The sequence below is a fragment of the Mustela putorius genome, unplaced genomic scaffold, assembly GCF_011764305.1.
Source record: "Mustela putorius furo isolate JIRA1106 unplaced genomic scaffold, ASM1176430v1.1 tig00003871_pilon_pilon_pilon, whole genome shotgun sequence".
Taxonomy (NCBI): Eukaryota; Metazoa; Chordata; class Mammalia; order Carnivora; family Mustelidae; genus Mustela; species Mustela putorius.
The window spans coordinates 8,171,959-8,193,767 of NW_025422023.1; the positions used below are offsets into that span (position 1 = coordinate 8,171,959).

At 35.7% G+C, this 21,809-nt stretch overlaps 1 protein-coding gene across 2 annotated transcripts in view; it reads right to left on the bottom strand.

Annotated features, from left to right (window-relative positions):
* Nucleotides 1-21,809, bottom strand: part of EMCN (endomucin) — a 108,648-nt gene that overhangs the window by 39,856 nt on the left and 46,983 nt on the right. For both annotated transcript variants that reach the window (XM_004748172.3, XM_004748173.3), the window contains 2 exons: nucleotides 13,187-13,297; nucleotides 614-652 (listed from right to left, as the gene is read on the bottom strand). In XM_004748172.3, the coding sequence (XP_004748229.1) occupies nucleotides 614-652; nucleotides 13,187-13,297 (150 nt within the window). The remainder of the gene's footprint in view (nucleotides 1-613; nucleotides 653-13,186; nucleotides 13,298-21,809) is intronic.

Below are 21,809 nucleotides of genomic sequence, written 5' to 3' on the forward strand. Positions count from 1 at the left end.
TTGTCATTTATAAAACTATGAGGTAAAATGTAGGAAGAAAGAAGTTTCCCAGGTAATTACGATTTCAAAACAACAGAAAGACTCAACGGTTCCATCTTCCCCTGCCCAGCAATCTTTTCCAATTCCTATTGTATCATCACCCTCAATTTATTCAGTTTAAAACTTAGGATTAAAAAAAAAAAAAAGCTCTTCTTGGAGTGATAATATTTTAGGCTGTTAACTATGGTTTGTAACATCAACTCTCGAGCTGCCAGTATCAGGCTGTGTTGGGAAACACAGAGAAGACAGTCATAGACACACTGTACTTCTGGGCAAGGGCAGGCCGACTGCAGAAACAGACCAGAACAGTGGGTTCTGGGCAGAGGACACTTGCACAGGCTTCATGCATTTACCAGGGCTCATTCTACTTACTCTTGCCACAGAGCATTCGGGCACATCCTATGGTCTGGTCTGCATTTTTTTTTTTTGAATGCAAGTTCTCCTAAACATTTTAGTTGCTATGTAATCTTTTCCCTTGTACTATTTTTTCATGCTCCTACACTGACTGATCTTCTTTATCTCATTTTGGGGATTTTACTCATGAATATTCTCAGAGAGAAAATAATTAACTTACCTGGTGTTCCTGCTGTTTTGATTGAACTCTGATTCTCAGCTTCAGAGGAAATAAAAGAAAAAACAATCACTGAAAGTAGTTATTGAATATCAGATTTACTCTCCCAATTGTTATGGGTGGTAAATGGGTATAGATCCTACTTCATTTTTAATTTATTTTTCTTTAAATCATAAAATCACACAGACTTTATGGTTAGAAAAACTTCAGAGCATGGGTCCAATTTTTTCTTAAAAGAGCCAAATAGTAAATATTTTAGGCTTTGTGGGTCTTTTTTTTTTTTTTTAAGATTTTATTTATTTATTTGACAGAGAGAGATCACAAGTAGACATAGAGGCAGGCAGAGAGGCAGAGAGGAAGGGAAGCCAGCTCCCTGCTGAGCAGAGAGCCCGATGCAGGGCTCAATCCCAGGACCCTGGGATCATGACCTGAGCTGAAGGCAGAGGCTTTAACCTACTGAGCCACCCAGGCATCCCTAGGCTGTGTGAGTCTTAAGTCTCTCTTGTAACTATTCAACTTTGCCATTGTATCATGAATGCAGCCATACACATAATACTTAAAGAGTAAGTACGGCTGTATTCCAAAGAAACTTTACATAGAAAAGTAGGTGGGGTGCTAGATTGGGCCTGTGGGCCATAGTTTGCTGAATCCTGTTTTAGAGCATGTGGTCCAACTTTACATCCTCAATAAACCAGGATATTGCAGACAACTACTTAACTTTGGGGAGGGCTTCATGAGTGACACTGCCGTGTGTCATATTCTCACTAAGATATGACAGATCTCTTGACTTGAGGAAGTTTCAGGAAGGTTCAGACGGATACCTCTCAAACTTAGGGAAAAGTAAATATAGTTCAGATGACCTTTCTACCATAAAATTACTTGAGAAAATTATAATGAAAAGATCACTTTAACAACTTTGCAAAAATGCACCATGAACAAAATCTGTCATGTGAAAAATACAGAAAATGATTTTAAAATAAAGAGAAGCCCATTAATGATAGTTTAAAATATCCATTTGCTGGTGCACCTGGGTGGTTCAGTTAGGGTTAAGCATCTGACTCTTGATTTCAGCTCAGGTCATGATCTCAGAGTAGTGAGATCGAGCCCTGGGTTATGCTCTATGCTGCTTAAGATTCTCTATCTCCCTCTGCCCCTGCTCTCTCTCTCCCTCTCAAGAAAAAAAAAAGAAAAAAAAAAAAAAGAATCCATGCCTCTCTTGTGTGTTCACTTGACTGTCAAGTTCACTTGACTGTCGGCATCTGAAACTAAACATGCTTAAAACAGAAGTCCTGACTGGTATCCTTAAATCTGCCTTTTCCCATGCTTTCTTGGTTCAATGTGTGGTACCATTGTCTCCAGCTGCACAAGCCAAAGAACAGTGGCCTTTCTTGATGTTCCTATTTTTTCACCCTATGGGCTCTAGCTTCAAAATATATTCCAAATATACTATTTAATTGATTGTTCATTTAGCACCCTCATCTCTCCCTGCAATGGCCACCTGGAAAAATCTATTTAAACTTAAACTTCACTGCTCTAATGGCTCCCTATACCTCTTACTATGGCTGCTAAGTCCCTACATGACATGGCCTCTGTCTTGCTCAGTTAATTTCCAACCATTCAGCCCCATTTCATCTTGTTTGGTAGATAACCTTATGGGGCTCTTCTTGCCTCAGGCTTCTCTGCTGGCTCTTCCCTATGCCTTGGTGTTCTCTCAGGCTACACGCTGGCTTCCTTCTATCTTTTGTAACTCTGTTCAGATGTCACCACTTAAAGAGGTCTTCTCTAACCCTCTCACCTAAAGTTGTCTCCTTATTTCTCTTAAAACTACTCTACCATGGGGCTTCATTTGCTCAACAGTGTTTTATTATTACAGTGCCAATTATTTGTTTTTTTCTAAAATGTGTTTGTTGTCAGTGACATTTAATTTTTTTAAATGTGTTTGTTGTCAGTGGAATATAAATCCAGGAGGACAGATATTACTTGTTTTATTCAGAGCCACGATTCTAGTACCTACCTCCAGGTCTCCAGTAAAAATGTGGGATGAATAAGTGAGAATACAAAACAAAAATAATAATAAATATGACAAATTCTGTTTATTCGAATTCAATTTTTAAGGAAAAAAAGGAATGATTTATTTAAAATTTGCTAGTTGGATAATGATAGCTACCATTTTTAAAGGAAGCTCTTAAGATCAGTTCCATATATTATTTGAGGGTGTCTGCAAAGGAGACATCATTGCATTCTGTAGATCTACAAATATTAGCTGAGAAAAGTGAAACTACTTTCTCAAGATGGGGACAATGATTATAAATCAGGTCTGGTCATTTTAATGTCTATCCTCTTCTAAAAAAGACGGATTTTCTATCCAATAAACCACTCTGCATAGAAAGCCTATGTAATTAATTTCTATTTTGATAAGGGTTAAAATACTTTTGAAAATGATATAATGCTGAGTTTGGAAGACACACTTAAAATATTTATCAGCTGCTAAAGGATTAGGATACAAAGAAAATCAAAACCCTTTGTTCCTCTTGCTATTAATATCAGGTCATAACCTTTCTTGCTGATAGACTTCATTAAGAGTAAAAAAATTTGAAGCTTATATCAGACAAAACTTTCTGACTATTCTTTATTTGAGTTTTTTTTAAATCAGCCTTCCGAAATGTATAATAATTTTAGAGAGACATGTCATTTAAAGAAAAACAACGGTGCTGTAAGGTTTAGATGAACTTTAAAAAATAATAATATATACCAATTTATAACCCTACATAGTACATTTTGTATTAAGTGTACTGAGAAATCCAGACATTTATATGATAATGTATACATTGTTATTCTGAAGACAAAATTCTGCTCAAATTTTAAATATTTAATCAAAACTGGAATATATGCCTTTTTACGGTCTGAAATCAAAGAGATACTATATTGAAGACAATAAAGTGTTTTCATATAGCACTTCAAATTTGGACTCAGTTCTGTTGATATAAAAGCTTACTAAAGATGAATGCTATGGAACATAATTTGAGTGTGAATTAATGAAATGTGAAGTCATTTGCAGTTATTCCTCAGGTTTACTTATAATATTCATAATGCACATGTTTTGAGAAAAGTCCAAACTCTGATCTGTAGTGAAATGAGTAAAGTAAGATAGCAAATGAATATAGGGCATTCTGTTAAGCTATTCTCAAACTTAGATATTTAGTAAAGACCAAAACCTTAGTCAAAGTGGTTGGTGACTTAAAATCTGTGAGTCGAGTTTGATTTAAAATATGATATGGAAGTCTTATGAGATGGAAATGAACTTCAAAATGTCTAAACTTTCATTCACCTTAATCCAAAGCTAAACTTTACTCAATTAGCTTTTAAAACAGAAAGCTTTTAAAACAGCAATATTTTACTTAAAAGATCTTACAAAGTATATTGTGTTTCTAGCTATAAATGCATATATCACTGTGTAGAGTTATCTATCGAAAATGTCATTAACAGGCAAGGAGAAAGAATATACATATGGCCATTCCCATATATATTCCATATATAATTCTTTATTGATTTGCCTAAAAATAATTTCCCATGAAAATTCAATCTTCCTTTTTTTTTTTTTTTAAGATTTTATTTATCTGTCAGAGAACTGCACAAGCAGGGGGAGCAGCAGGCAGAAAAAGAAGCAGGCTTCCCACTGAGCAAGGAGCCCGACACTAGACTTGATCCCAGGACTCTAGGATCATGACCCGAGCTGAAAGCAGACACTTAACCAACTGAGCCACCCAGGCATCCCTCAGGTTTTCCTTATCATTCACATGTATACCTCATTGGCTGACTCATTATAACTGTCTAAGAGTTGGCTGACCCTCAACAGCATAGGTTTGAACTGTGTGCTCCTACTTAAACATGGATTTTTTCGATGTATTACTGTACTATAAATGTATTTTCTCTTCCTTATGATTTCCTTAATAACATTTTCTCTTCTCTAGCTTACTTTATTGTCAGGATACAGTATGTGATGCATACGGCACAGAAACATGTTATTTGTTTATGTTACTGGTAAGGTCAACAGAAAGCTAATAGTAATTAACGCTTTGGGAAGTCAAAAGTTCTATGTGTATTTTCTACTATTCAGGGGGTCAGCGCCACTAACACCCATGTTGGTCAAGGGTCAACGTATATTTCTGGTTTGGCTAAACTGTGACTTGTGTGTGACTAAGACTGTGTTACCCTGATAATTCCTCTTGTATCTTCCCGCATGAAATGATACAAATGAATTAAATATCACATAAGAAATGTTCTGACAAGTTCCAAAATAAGTGGCATAGGTAAATGGTGCGATTCACAAAAGAAATAATGAGGCTGAATGATCTGGTAAATGACTGTTTCCCAAAGGCTGAGGTGCATAGCATTGTATGAGACGTTCCATATGGCAGTACTGGAAAGCGACATTAAATAAGATTGAAACATTCAGCGAGAACGTTATTTGCTTTTCAGCCTTCGTTCAGTTTATTTGGTTATTTCAATGAAGAACTTTCAAAATCACAATTTAAAGCAAATGTGTCATTAATATCTAATGTGCTTATCTTGATTTATTTTTTAAACAAGAATGAGCAAGCCTCAAACTAAAAGCCTTTGGCAAGCAACAAAATCTAGCTATAATTTAATTATATTTTGTTTATATCAGTGATCTTATAGCTCCTGTTGATGCCTAGTGAAACAGTTTTTCATTTATGATGGTTTTCTTTTAAAAGTGCATCCGTTGAAAGAAAGCACTAAATAAATAATAGTGCCGACGGTTTACGTATCTCGTGACACTCATAAAGTTGTGGGAAATACTGAGGCAAAATCTTGTAGAGGCCTTTGATGGATGTGTAGAATTGGAAGAAGCAGTTGGAGGAAAGAAGAGGGGAAGAAAGAATAGGATCATGCAAACGAGGAGGGCAGGATGAGCAAAACCACAGTCAAGAATAAATCTGGCCTGGTGGGCGGCAGCAAGAGAATCACCTTTCTTAGAATCACAGGCTTATGTTCAGGGAGCCAGCCAGTCAGCCAATTTGTGTTATAATTATTGAACACTTACTTGTCAAGCATATGATACACCCAATTAAAAGCAAGTTGTTTTCTACTACCTTTAGATACTTTATGTAAAATAGTCGTAATGAGGACAAGTGAAGAGTTTATAGGGCTCGTGGCAAGAAAAACAGCATTTGAATTTCATCCTTTTAGTTTAACTCTAGCCAAGTCATTTAGTCTTTCTGAACCGGTTTCCTTGTTTGTGAAACTGATGTCAAATACCAACCTTGCCTGGCTTGTATGAGGATTGTTATTAATGATATAATAGCTAATGTTTATTGTGTTTACTTGCCAGACACAGTTCTAAGCTTTGTCTACTTTATCTCTTTTACCCTTTTTAAAGATTTTATTTATTTATTTGACAGAGAGAGAGAACACAAGTAGAGAGAGTGGCAGGCAGAGAGAGAGGGAGAAGTAGGCTCTCTGCTGAGTAGGGAGCCTGATGCGGGGCTGGATCCTAGGACCTTGGGATCATGACCTAATTTGAAGGCAGACACTCAACCAACTGAGCCACCCAGGTGCCCCATCTCTTTTATTCCTAACAATAATCCCATAAGGTTATAATCTTTTTTTTACAGATGAGGGAACTGATGCCGGAGAAGTTAAGTAGCTTACCAAAGGCCATGGGACAAATAAATGGTTGTGCTATTATTTGAACCTAAGCAATCCTGCTTCAGAATCATGCTTCATAGTCAATAAACCAACTTCCTCTTGGTGTGATTGAAGTGCCTAATTTTTATTTCAAGAAGGCAGTGTGCCTTCTACTGGGTATTTACCCTATAAATACAAATGTATGATCCAAAGGTGCACATGCACCTGAATATTTATAGTAGCAATGTCCACAAAAACCAAAGTATGGAAAGAGCCTAGATGTCCATCAACAGATGACTAGGTAAAGAAGATGTGGTCTATATGTACAATGGAATACTATGCAGCCATCAAAAGAAATGAAATCTAGCCATATGCAATGACATGGATGGAACTAGAGGGTATTATGCTGAGTGAAATAAGTCAATCAGAGAAAGACAATTATCATATGATCTCCCTGATATGAAGAATTTGAGAAACAAGACAGAGGATCATAGGGGAAGGGAGGGAAAAATGAAACAAGACAAAACCAGAGAGGGAGACAAACCAAAAGAAACTCTTAATATCAGGAAACACCCTGAAGGTTGCTGGAGGGGAGAGGGCTGGGAGGAGTGGGGTGGCTGGGTGATGGACATTGGGGACAGTATGTGCTATGGTGAACACTGTGAATTGTGTAAGACTGATGAATCACAGACCTGTACCCCTGAAACAAATAATACATTATATATTAATAAAAAAAAAAAAAAAAGGTTGTGGGCTTTAAAAAGCAAGGCTTAGGCATAAGCTGTTCTCATGTTTAGCCACCAATGTATCTAAAATATCTATTTGGTTATTGAACAGTTATCTGTGGTTTTCATGTAAAAATAAATTCCATATTGTACTTGAATAAGTTATGCAAGAAGAATATATATTTGATAAACGAGTTACTATATATAAATGTTATTAACTCTTACTTAATAACCTACTGATGACTTATAGATATAACTCATTTCCACTTGACAAAAGCCAGGCTTTCCCTTCAGATTTTAAGTCAGGAATATTATATATGCTGATGTAGCAAAAAATCTGGCTGGGCAAAACCCTTAGAGGTATTCCCTCCAAATCCTTGCTCAGTAAAGTAATGTATTGGCATAGCGCCCATTTCAATGAACCTTCTACCTATCATCGTATTCCACTTTCTTTCCTCAGCCAAGTGAGAATTCACTGGAGAGAAAAAGAGCCATCATCCTCTCTTCCCCCCTGCCTCTGACCATGTGTACCACACCTGCTTTCAAATCTGGTTATGGATATCTGAATCATTAAATCACCAGCAAGAAAATCACCCATTGGCCCTCTCCTCTCCATCTTCCTCTTACTTTTCTCTTCTGTCCTCAGAAACCAACAGGATGTGCTGGCATGGGAAATGAACAAAAAGAGTCAGAGAGGGTGTCACATTTTCAAGCCCTTAGCAGAAATAAAGAGCTCAGGAAGAGGGCAAGTTTTGTACTTGCACAACAGAGCTTTACATGTGATCCCGCCATAGGGTAGCTGTTGGGGAGTAGGGACTGTTGTGATTGACATTTCCTTTGAATCCCCCCTCAATGCCCAACAAGGTACCCCTGTAGATAGACAATGACAAATGCATGGACAACAGAATCTAGGTGTGGCAAAGGTAGTTCAAGATCTGATCTGGGTGCCTGGGTGGCTCAGTTGGTTAAGTGATTGCATTTGGCTCAGGTCATAATCCTGGAGTCCTAGGATTGAGTCCCACATTGGGCTCCCAGATCAGCAGGGAGTCTGCTTCTCCTTCTGACCCTCCCCCCGCTCTCTCTCTCTCTCTCTCTCAAAAATAAATAAATAAATAAATAAATAAATAAATAAAATCTTTAAGAAAAAAGATCTTCTCCAGAGTAGGTTAAATGGAGATTCTCTGTCCCTAAAACATGTCTACCCAGAACCTGTAAATATGACCTTAATGGAATGGATCTTTGTTGTTGTAATGAAGTTAAGGATCTTGGTAATTCCAGGTATCTGTGTAAGAACAGAATGCACATTGCTGCTATAAACATTGGGGTACTGGATGTGGTACAAAAGCAATGAATACTGTTACGCTAAAAAGAAATTAAAAAAAAAAAAAGAACAGAATGCACAGACAGAAGAGACACAGAGGGGAAGTCCATGGAAGACAAAGAGAAAAAGGTCATGTAAAGGCAGAGTCTGAGATTATAGGGGTGCATCTACAAGCCAAGGAATGCAAAAGATTGCTGGCCATTCCCAGAAGCAAAGAGGCATTCCAGGCACATAGATGCCCTCCAAAAGCCTTGAAATGAATACACTAATCTATTAATTCATTCAATAGGCCCTCATTTATTTAACTGTAAAGTCATCTTAAAAGTTCTAGGATTCTGGGAACATGGCTTCTCTGGCAGAATAAAATAGTTAAACAGAAATACACAGAAATTTAAGAGAATGGAAAATGAAGGGTACCTGGCTGCAACAGTCAGTTAGGTGTCCTGCTCTTGGTTTTTTTGGCTTGGGTCATGATCTTAGTGTCTTGGGATCGAGCCCCAAGTCAGGCCCCATGCTTAGCATGGAGTCTACTTGAGATTCTCTCTCTCCCTCTCCTTCTAGTCCTCCCCCCTGTGCTCTCTCTCTCTCTCTCTAAAATAAATAAATAGATCTCTATAAAAGATAATGGGAAATGATTAGAGAGAAATGCTTTGAGGACATGCTTGCTTTTGATCTATACCCTTCCTTTCTAGGGAGTAAAGCAATAAACCTCATTAACTCTACTCTAAATCAAATCTGCACTTGAGATGAAATACCCACAACACTTTTAGTCAGTATTCAAGGGCCCATTGCCATGTGTTTAAGGGAGAGATGAAGATTCAGCTGTTCAACCTTCCCCACGATCACTTTGTTTTCTTTCTGTCTCTCTGTCTTGGCTTCGCTACTTCTGAATGCTTATGTGTGTGTTGGGTGGAGATGGAAAGGGAACATTGCTCTACTAACCGGGAATCTGGGTTAGCTCCTGGTTTCATCGGGCACAAATGGAAATGTGTGCCAAGTCATAATGTCAAGTGGATTCCATACGAAGCAGCATGAACCTTAAGGAACCAGAGAGATCCAGGAAGGAATGGCTTTTATAACAACATATCTGAAGGACTTAGTATAGAACTGGTTAATCAAATGGCAAGTGCAAAGGGTAGCAGTAAATACTCTTATTGCATTATCTTGCTTTCTGGGGTGCCTTAATTTCAAGAAATGGCTTTGTAGGTGTGTTTAAAACCACTTCAAACTGTGTTTAGAAGCTAAATAAATACAATAGTCCCCAGAACACAGATGCAGTGGGCATTTTAATACATAAATCAAAGGAAAATTAGGAGTCCTAATTGACTCCTGGGGCTGACCACACATTTCTGTATAAGTGCTAATTTTAATAAACCATGGTCCCTGAATAACATTCCTAATCAGTCACTTAGTGAGTGGGTATTAGTGCAGAATGCAAATTATTTGAGTTTAACCTTCAACTGCTATACATGCTTCAGTTGCATATTTACTTTAACTTTGTTTATAAGCAGGACAATCATGGTATGAAATGGATAGGGTTTTAGTCTGCTAAAGATGTCTTTCAAACATATTTTGCCTAAAAATATTCTACTTATCAGAAGCCAAAACACTCCCACAAGGAAATGTCCTACATCTGAAGGAGAAAAGACCCTGCTCTTCAAATTTCTCTATTTGGTGATCTTCTCTTTAAATAAATTCACTAGTTTACAGTTTTGAAGGAGAAAAGGCCCTGCTCTTCAAATTTCTCTATTTGGTGATCTTCTCTTTAAATAAAATCACTAGTTTACAGTTGTGAAACTGTAAACTAGGTATGAAATTAGGTTCCTTCTATGTAATCTTCTTTAGGTTCTGCTCAAGAGAATTACAATAAAATATGGGGAAATGGATGCTCCATGAGTGTCTCTAGATGAAAGTAGGCCTAGAACATCAGCAGTTCCCATCTGCCATCTCCTTCGACTCTAAAGGTCTCCCAAGAAAAGACCTGGGGACTGGAAGTCATTGATAGCTCCTCCTTATTGAGGACTGTGGATATGCCAAGAATGCCTCTGTTGTTTATAATGGACGGTATATGATAAGGCTGTTATGGCAGATGACTAGCTTTTCTAGTCAGGATATATTTGGACTAAAAGTACTGAGTACTTCATATCATTAAAGTCAGGATTTAGGAAGTGCTTATAGTGATGATATGCGTAGCTGGAGCTAGAAAGTTGTCTGTGCTCAGGGGATCTCTAGGCCCTACTGCTCTCTCTCTCATGAATAGCTTCATCTTGCTCATGGGATCTCTTCATCTCCTTGCATTCGTTCTCTCCATTCTTCCCATCAATTTTACTTCCTCCTAACATCTGTTCGCTCGTGCCACAGGTATGCCCAGGAGTCACCATGGCTGTCTCAGACTCATTCTACTGAAACCTTGCTGCTTCAGGTTTCACAGCTAATCACCCTTTTGTTTGTTTGGGTTTCCTAGTTCATATTACACAGAAAGGAAATTTGATTGGCCTAGCTTAATCTCTTTCTTTTTGTTTTTAAACCAAGCTTTATAAAAAAATTCACAACAAAATGTACTCATTTTAAGTATACAAGTCAATAATTTTTGGTAAATTTATAGAATTGTACAACCATCACTATAAGCCAGTTTTAGAGCATTTTTAACACAAAAAACTCCAGGGGGACTTGCTGCAGTTAATCCCTGGTTCCACCTCCAGCTTTAGACAACTACTTATATGGTTTCTATCCCTAGAATGTCCCTTCAGGATATTTCATTTAAATGGAATCATAAAATATGTGATGTTTTGTCAAAGTCTTCTTTCACTGAGCATAATGGTTTTGGGCTTTATAGTGTTATAACCTGGATCACTAATTTGTCCCTTTAAATTGCTGAATAGTAGTCCATTGTAAGGGTAACCTATGTTTTATAATATTCCAAATCCATTTCAGATGGAAAATCCCATGGAATATTCCACCTCAACAGTGAATGGGCATTTGGATTGTTCCCAGTGTGACTCCAATGAATAACGTTACTGTGAATATCATTTCACAAACACCTGTCTTGATTACTATAGCTTTAAAGTAAGTTTTGAAGTTGGCTTATGCAACTTTGTTCTCTTTTGACAAAACTGTCTTGACTATTTGAAGTTTTTTTTCATTTTCATGTATTATTTAGGATCAGCTTATCAATTTCTAATGATTTGTTATGATTCTGTGACACTGATAGGGATTCAATTTAATATATAAATCAATTATTTATCAACTTGGGGAGAATTGCCATCTTAAAATATTGAGTCTTTCAATCCATGAATATGTAGTGTCTCTCCATTTATTGAGATATTTAATGTCCCACAGAAATATTTTATAGTTCTGTATGCAAATCTTATACTTTGACTATTAATATCTTCCTAAATATTTTATCCTTTCTGATACTTTTGTAGATATCACTATTCATTTAATTTTATTTTTGGATTGTCATTGTTAACATACAGAAACATGATTTATTTTTTAATATCATATAGCTTATGATAGGAAATACTCTATTAGTTCTACAGTTTTACTGTTGATTTTTTAATTTCCTGCATAAAGATGTAGTCTGCTAAGAAAAACTATTCTGTTTTTTCATTTCTGCATGAATGAATCTCTGTATTTACCTACTACCTCTCATCACCTTATTGTACTATCTAGAACCTTCGGTTATAATTTTGAATAGAAGTGGTGAGAATGGACATCTTTGCTGTGTTCAAGATCTTAAGAGGAGAAAAGCATGAAATATTTAACTATTAAGAATGATGCTTACCATACATTTTTCGTAGATGTCCTTTTCAATTTGAGTAAGTTACATTTTATTTCTAGTTTATTGAGATTTCTAATTAAAAGTGGGTGTTAAATTTTGTCAAATGCTTTTTCTGCATCTACTGATTTTACTAATATAGTGCATTGCTGTCCTTGATTTTAATTTATTAAAACAGTCATACATTTCTGGATAAATTTCACTTGTTTATTTTTCTGTCCCTTTTTTATATGTGTCAAAGTTAGTTTGGTAAGGATAGTTGCATCAATGTTCACGAAGGATAATGGTTTATAGTTTTCTTTACTTGCTTTTTCTTTTCATTTTTTTCCTAGCTTTGGTACCCAGATAATGTTGGTCTCAAATAATGACTTATGTGGTTTTCCCTCCTCCTCTTCCTGAAAGGGTTTGAGAAGAACTGGTATCATTTCTTTTGAAAATATGTAGAGAATATATAGATATTGAAGCCATCCTGCTGGAAATTTTCTTCGTGGAACCATTAAAAATTTCTAATGCAATGTAATATCTTGATTATTTTTATATCTTTTTAGACTACCTATCTTCCTGAGTCAGTTTAAGCAATTTGTTTCTTTCTAAGAATTTTCCCACTTCGGGGTGCCTGGTTGGCTCAGTGGGTTAAAGCCTCTGCCTTTGGCTTAGGTCATGATCCCAGGGTCCTGAGATCAAGCCCCACACTGGGCTCTCTGCTCAGTGGGGAGCCTGCTTTCGCCTCTCTCTCTGCCTGCCTCTCTGCCTACTTGTGATCTCTGTCTGCCAAATAAATAAATCTTAAAACAAAAAAAGAGAATTCTCCCATTTCATGAAAGTTTTCTAATTTGTTGCCAAGCTCACTTTTTGTGTTAGGTGATATCATAGATTACTGCTTGGCCCTGAATTGATCTTTCCTGGCACCCACCCGTTTGTAGCTATGGAGGGATAAAGTTTCATGGTACAAAGCTAAGTTGCCAAAAGGTTGTCCTGTTCAACAGAGACTAGAGAAGACACATTGGGCATGGTTCTTTGGTAGCTATGGGCTGGAAAACATTCCCAGTTTAATGCTATCCACCACATAAGTTAAACATTTCAGCATAACTTTTTATACTTACTCTTGTGTTGGGAACTTTGTAATGTTGAAGAAACATTTGAAAGTGGAATCTCTGTCACTGTTGCATTTGTGACAGTTACCTCAATCTTCGTGATGACACTGGTTGTGGCTCCTAATTATGTAAAAACAAAAAGTAGCCATCAGGGGTGTAACCAATAAATAGACAGTCTTATTATCTTATTAGTATTAATATTAACATCCAATTATGACTTGAATATTAGTTACTGAAAGTTTTCTGATCAAATTTTAGAAATCCAACATTTTGATACTTAATTTTTAGTGATCCGGTTAATTTTGCTAAGAAAACAAGGCATATTTGACTCTTTTATATGTCTACTATAGTTTATCTTATTTGGGCAGACAGTAATCCTCTTAATTAAGTAGTAATTGTGATCATAATTTTATATATAAGACTCAGAAGACTTAATTTCTCCATTGTCACATAACTTGTAATAGGAGAGAGCTAGGATCTGAATCTAAGCCTTTCTGATGCAAAAGTTAATTGATCACTCAGCTACCCTAGAAAGGGGGTGGTAAGGAAGTGGTAGTAGTTGAAGATGGGACCATGTTTCCATGCTGTCTTGGAAGAAATTTTCAGGTAGGGGGAATAGACAGCAGAAAAGGGATAATTGGAATTCCTTAAAATAAACTTTTAATTATACTTAGTTCATTTTTTGAGGGGGGGGGGAGGAAAACTAACAACAAAAATAACCTGAGATTATGAAATAACACTGGAATAAGATTATTTGAAACAATTTATATTTGCACAAATATTATAAAAATGATTAATGTTTTTCACTCTTTTTGAAGTCTAATGTGGAGATCATTGGTTAGTGAAGAAAAGACAGGCATGCTGGGTACTGCATGCTTAATGTTAACTACATATGATGCTGGGTGGAGATGGGAAGAAGCCAGTTTACTAGATATCTGTCTCACAATAGGCAGAAAGACTGAACTGCTGGTGTTTTCCAGAAGTGCCAATCAGCTTCCATTCTACGACAACAAGCATCTATACTGTAATGCAAATTCTTAGTGCAATTAAGAGATTGATGCCAGAGAAACTGAGAGTTTGCAAGAAGACCTCAGAGACAGTAGGTAAATATGTCTTTACACAAAAAGCCTTCAGGAATTGATATGCCAGCAAAATATAAATATAAATATAAATATAATATAAATATAAACTCAAATGTAGGCTATAGCATTAACACTGTATATGAGAAAGAAAGAATTGAAATAAGCAAAACTTTCAATGCATCTTTTTAAAAAGATTTTATTTACTTATTTCACAGGAGAGAGATCACAAGTAGGCAGAGAGGCAGGCACAGAGAAAGGGGGAAACAAGCTCCTTACTGAGCAGAGAGCCCGATGCAGGATTAGATCCCAGGACCCTGAAATCATGACCTGAGCCAAAGACAGACACTTCATTGACTGAGCCACCCAGGCACCCCTGCATGCATGTTGAAGTAATAAATTGAGAGAGAAATATTTGAGAAAATAAAGAAATATCTTATCATAGCAGACAGTGATGCTCGTGATAACATGGAAGTATAAAATATCACCCAAAAGGTAGAAGCTCAACATTCGAGGATCAAGGGACATGTAGGGATAAAGATTTTGCTCCAAGAACATACTCTTAGAAAACGTTGGAACAGGATTTCCTTTTCAGAAATTTTTGGTGGAGAATTCTTCTGCTGTGAAAACCGTGGAAAAGATATCCTGATGGCCCAAAGGATTCCCTAGCATGAGACAGACTTAATGGTCTTGGACATGGAAAAGAGAATTTATATTTAAGAAAGATGTGGGAAACTGGCAGATTAGAAAAATACAAAGAAGAGAGTGGAATAATGGAATAACTGGGGATACAATGCCAAAGAGTTCCCTTCAAGAATTGCCTATTATTGATGTGGAATATACTTCACAAATGAGGGTAAAATGAGAGCTCTTAGTCAACTCAGGACAGACTGTCAATTTCACAGTGTCCTGCAGGCAATGGAAGGAATCCTGAATGCTTTATATTTTTAAATATACATGCATGGTGGACCTAAAACAAACAAGGAAAGATATAGAGACAAATGTTGCCACAGCCATAAATTTTGAAATTTTACTAGTATACTGAAGTGTTTCAAATCCTAGATTCAAGAGAGAAGAAAATGGGTGATGTACATTTATTAAGATATGAAGATCCAATCTTGTATTAATGTTTTGTTTTAAAAATTTTCCCAATTGTACTTTGGGTTCACACTTAATAGATTCTGGACTCCTTCCAGGAAGCGATTGACATCTCAGAAAAATAGAACCAATCTTAAAGTTGTTCTTTTTAAACTTACGTGGTTTGCTTTCTTTCAGTTTTTCTGTCTGGCCATTTCGCCCCAGATAACACTACATATCTGCTTTGGTCTACAAGTGCAAATTGAACTATAAGCCTATAAATATAATATTATATTAGGTTTGACAAACATTATTTTTTTGAGAAATACTAATTTAAATTGTGACATCAAAATAGTATTGACTTTACTTTTAGGACTTGTGTTTTTTTTATGATTTTTTTTTATAAACATATATTTTTATCCCCAGGGGTACAGGTCTGTGAATCTCACAAAACAAACTGAGGGTAGGACTTGTGTTTTTGAAGTTCATGTCCTTTAAGTTCTTGAAACTTTGGTAAAGATAGAGTGAACTGAAGACAAAATATAAGAATTTTAAAACCAGATTTGACTTGGGATAAGAAGAGTCTAATATATGAGATGCTTGGAAAACCTCATCAATACCAGAGTATGAGAGCAAAGAAAACAACTTCACTGCATCCATATTCTTAAGTGAAAACCATTGGCGGGAACTGAGCAGAATGAATGGGAGAGAAGGGCTGTTTTATAATTGCTTTGGAATTATTGATGTGAGATTCATTTTGTATATTTCATGACATTAAATTTTTGGGAGAAAGCAATAAATGTGGGTATTACTTATATTAGGAACATAGATGTGTTTATAACAGATTGACAATTGATTTGAGAGGGTTTATGGAGTTAAATTGTGCAAGGCATGGGATTAAGCAGTTTTATTCCTTTGGAATTATGTAATTTGAATTACAGTATTGTTTTATCTAAAGCACATAAGCAAAAGCTGCTTGTGTGGTCACTTTGTCTTTAGAAATAGAATACAGGGTAAGTGACTTTTTTTTACAAAGTTAGCATTTACTAAAGCATATGCTAAAAATACTATTACTGTGGTCTGTTAAATTGGTTTTATGTTTAAGGAAAGACATTTTGTAGTCAAATTAATTGGAGCTGCATAGATTGTAAAAAGGCTAAATGGATGTTTTTGTGATAGGATTATTAATATAAAAAGAAATGTTATTGTGTATTGTGGAACCCCAAGAGGGTAGTCTTTTTTTTTTTTTTTAAGATTTTATTTATTTATTTGACAGACAGAGTTCACAAGTAGGCAGAGAGGCAGGCAGAGAGGGAGAGAGAAGGAAGCAGGCTCACCACAAGCAGAGAGCTCGACGCGGGGCTCGATCCCAGGACCCTGAGATCTTGACCTGAGTCCAAGGCACAGGCTTTACACCACTGAGCCACCCGGGTGCCCCGAGGGTAGTCTTTTTTAAAGCAATTGCCCAAGGACCTCCATTTCCAAGGATCATTTTATGGACTAGTGCTCCATAGAAATTTTGTATCTATGGCAACATGGAATACAACTTAATTAATGTTTTGATTCATTTAAGTGACTTCTGGGAGTAATAGTAAAGAGCCACTCATGGAAAGATTGTGAGAAGCCTAAGTACTTACTTATGCCAATGGGCTTACAGAGATGCATCAAAGCAGTGGCAAGAACTGAAAAATGATCCTTCTTAAAATTTTGTTCAGATTTTCTGATCTTTTTAAAAATTTTGTTCAGATTTTCCGATCTTTTTTTTTTTTTTTTTTTGGAGTAAAGAGTAATACATCAGAATGTTAATAACTTCAAATGTTAAGCACAGGAGCAAAAAAAGTGAAAGGGTGTAGGCCAATCACCTGAAAAACTTAAGGAGAATTCAGAACTGTGGCTCTTCCAACTCAGATAATGAACAAGGCTACAATGGAGTTCCAGAGATCCTGAAGAAAACAAAATGGTGATGGTGGAGGACAGTCTAGGTGAAGTAGGACTATAGATACAAAGAGAAGGGAGTTTTATTTCTATGTGAATTTTGTATTTCCTTTTCCTTTTCCATATCATTTAGATAGTGGGTTAAGGTAGAATGAAGGGCCCCTTGAAATTGTGCATTTACCAATATTCTCCCTTTTGCTAGACTGACTGGGATCTGGTTATAACCCCAGAGCAAAGGAGCCAGAGCAGACTACTAAGAGCTCCCTGACACTTTGGCTTTGGCTAACAGGGTGTCTAAGTGTCTTCAGATCTATCCATTTTCTAACTCAGTTTATCAAGTCAAGTTCATATAAAAATTTGGGACTGATTCCAGGCCAGGTACAAAGTTTTACCTGTATTTACAGTGACTCTTTGCTTATGTACCCCAGAAATCAAGTGATTTGCAGTGGTTTGGTGACCTCAGAGGGATGTGGTGATTTGGGATTCTTTTTAAGTCCTTGTTCTTCCTTAGAGAGTTCATTAATAAGTAAATATTGACTTTCCACTTTAAAAAAAAATCTATTTTAAGAGTGTTTTGGAGCCAGACCAAATACTGGTAGAGTTGTCTCCTTCATTTTCTTAGGTCTATTTGTCTACATGTTTTTACACATCAGTGAATAACTGGCCACAGTGCTTATGGGGATCTTAAAAGCTTTGGGAACATTTGAGCTGCCTCTTTTGAAAACTATAGTTCATGACAACCACCATGGGGTTACTCCCACGTCAGGTAATGGGCAAAAAAGAATTGTTTGTTTGTTTTCTGGATGTAGAATGCACATTACTTTTTAAAATTTTACTGTGAATAGCATTTAAATAACATAATAGTACCTTATTTAAGCAATTTTAAACTGCACTACTGAAGCCTTAAGGGCTCAAGTGTGGAAGCCTCAAAAACTACTTTCAGCAATAAGAGAGAGAAGCGGATAGAAGTCCACCCTGCCCACATGCACGCACCACCACCACATTGCTTCAAACAAGTAGTACTTACATATTCCATACATATATGTAATTTTATATGGAAATGTATTTTCCAATTAAAAGAATTCAGGTCACAATTGTCTTACTTTATAAGGAGGGTCATAAAATGTTAACCTTGCCATCCACACTAAAAGTAAGATGAAGAAGGCAGAATAGGAAGAAATAATGTTAGGTTTGAAATTGCAAATTGTTACTATGAATTACCATGAATTTTTTGCTTCTTTTGTTAAGTCACTTAGCCTCTCTGAAACCCAGTTTTTCCATCTTCAAAGAATAATTTAAAAATAAACTTTAAAAATGATAACACATTTCTTAAAATAAGAGCCAAATGCATTATTATAAAAATAGTGCATAAAAATAGTACTTTGAGAAAAATCACAAAGCATTTGCAAGTTATGCTTATTATGCTCTGTCTAACAGAGGCAAGGATATCTCCAATATACTGTTGAATAGTCTCTATATCATTTTTTAAAATTTTATTTCTTTTCAGTGTTCCAGAATTCATTGTTTATGCACCACACCCACTGCTCCATGCAATATGTGCCCTCCATAATCATTTATTTATTTATTTATTTTTAATTAATTTTTTATTTTTTATAAACATATATTTTTATCCCGAGGGGTACAGGTCTGTGAATCACCAGGTTTACACACTTCACAGCACTCACCAAAGCACATACCCTCCCCAATGTCCATAATACCACCCCCTTCTCCCAAGCCCCCTCCCCCCAGCAACCCTCAGTTTGTTTTGTGAGATTAAGAGTCATTTATGGTTTGTCTCCCTCCCAATCCATTTATTTTTAAAATTACATTAAATTAAAATTTAAAACTGTATGCTTAAGGGTGGTAACTTCTGGAAGGTAGTAAATACACTGAAGAGGAAAGAATTTTTTAAATGCAATAGGTAGAAATTTACAAACATGCAGAAATTTAAAAATAAACTTAATAACCAATGGTCCAAGGAATAAATAACAAGGGATATTAGGAAATACTTTGAGATGAACAAACATGGAAATGCAATCTACCAAAATTTATGGGATGTAACAAAAATGGAACTGAGGGAAACTTGTGGGTGTAAACATCCAGTTTATAAGGGAAGAAAGATCTCATATTAATATCCCAGTGTGCCAACTTAAAAATTTAGTAAGAGAGAACTAACCCCAAAGCCAACAGAAAGAAAAGGTAATAATAAAGACTAGAAAGAAGAAAAATAAAATAGGTAAGAAGAAAGCAATAGAGAAATTAATAAAATAAAAAGTTACTTCTTTGACAAGATTGACAAAATTGACAAACCCTTAGACAGACAAAGAAAAAAGAGGGAGGACTCAAATTACTAAATCATGAATGAAAGTGAACACATTTCTATCATCCTTACAGAAGTAAGCGGGGTTATAAGGCAATACAATAAATAATTGTATGTTAACCAATTATATAACCTATATGAAATGAGAAAATTCTCAGGAAATCACCAACTGTAGCCAAAATTGAGTCAAGAAGAAATAGAAAATCTGAATAGAACTATAATGAGCAAAGAGATTGACTTAGTAATCAGAGAAACGCACACATACACACACACACACACAATGAAAAATCCAGGACCAGATGGCTTCGCTGGTAAAATCTACCACACATTTAAAAAATAATTACGATCTATTCTTCATAAACTCTTCCAAAAATTAGTAAAGGAAGGAACTTCCTAATTTGTCCTAGGAGGCTAGTCTTACTCTGATACCAATATTAGGCAAAAACATCACACACTTATTTCTTTTATGAATATAGACACAAACATTCTGAACAAAATAATACAGATCAAATCCAGAAACATATAAAGAGCATTATATGCCATGACAAAATAAGATTTATCTCAAAAATGCAAGGTTATTTCAATATAAAGAAATCAATGTAATATGTCTTATTAATAAAATAAGGGATAAAAAACCACACAGCAGTCTCAATATGCTGAGAAAAGGCATATGGAAATATCTAACACCTTTGCATGATAAAAACATTTAACAACCTAGTAACAGAAGAGGACTTTCTCAACCTGATAAAGGGCACATTTGAAAAATGCACAATAACATCATACTTTAATGGTGAGAGAATGAAAGCATTCCTTTATAATTAGGAGCAAAACAAGGAAATTTTCTCTTATCACTTCTATTCAGTGCTGTACTGGAGGTTCTAGCAAGAGCAAAATGGCAAGAAAATTTTAAAAAATCATCTAAAAAAATAAAAAACAAAAAGCATCTAGATTGAAAAGGGAGAAGTTAAACTATATATATTTGCAAATAAATCTTATATACAGAAAATACAAAGGAACACACATACACGCATAGATGCACACAACACACAAATACAAATTAGACCAAATAAATGGATTCGACAAGATGGCAAGGTACAATATCAATATATGATGATAAATTGTATTTCTATACAGTAGCAATGAACAATCCAAAAACAAAATTTTTTTTTATAAACATATATTTTTATCCCCAGGGGTACAGGTCTGTGAATCACCAGGTTTACACACTTCACAGCACTCACCAAATCACATACCCTCCCCAATGTCCATAATCCCACCCCCTTCTCCCAAACCCCCTCCCCCCGGCAACCCTCAGTTTGTTTTGTGAGATTAAGAGTCACTTATGGTTTGTCTCCCTCCCAATCCCATCTTGTTTCATTTATTCTTCTTCTAAAAACAAAATTAAGAAAATGATTTCACTTACAGTAGCATGAAATGGATAAAATATTAGGAATAAATTGGACAAAAATGCAAGTCTTCTACACTGAAAACTACAAACATTATAAAAAAAAGTTAAAGAAGACCTAAAATGAACAGAAAGTTGTCCTACATTCATGGGTTGGAATATTTAAGATCATTACGATGGCAATACTCCCAACTTGGTCTGCAGATGTGATGCCATCCTTATCACAATCCCAGCTGTTATTTTGCAGAAATTGTCAAGTTGATCCTAAATTTCCTATGAAAACACAAGTGAGCCAGGGTAGTGAAAAAATCTTGAAAAACAGAAAAGTTGGAGGACTCACATTTCCTGATTTTAAAACTTAATACAAATGGTAATGCAGAGTGTATGATTCTTGCATAAAAATAGATACAGAGATAAATGGAATATATTTGAGTCCGGGGTGGGGGGAAAAGAACCTCATACATTTATGGCCACCTACACAATTTAAACAGGGAAAGAATAGCTTTTTCAACAAAAGGTGTTAGGACAACTAGATAATTATACACAGAAGAGTGAAACTGGACATCTAACTCACACCATAAACAAAAATGAAAGACTTACATAGAAAAGCTAATACTATACAATTCTTAGAAGAGACCACTGGCATAAATCTTTGTGACCTTGAGGGCACGTGCACCCGAATGTTTATAGCAGCAATGTCCACAATAGTCAAACTATGGAAAGAATCTAGATGTCCATCAACAGATGAATGGATAAAGAAGATGTGGTATATATACACAATGGAATACTATGCAGCCATCAAAAGAAATGAAATCT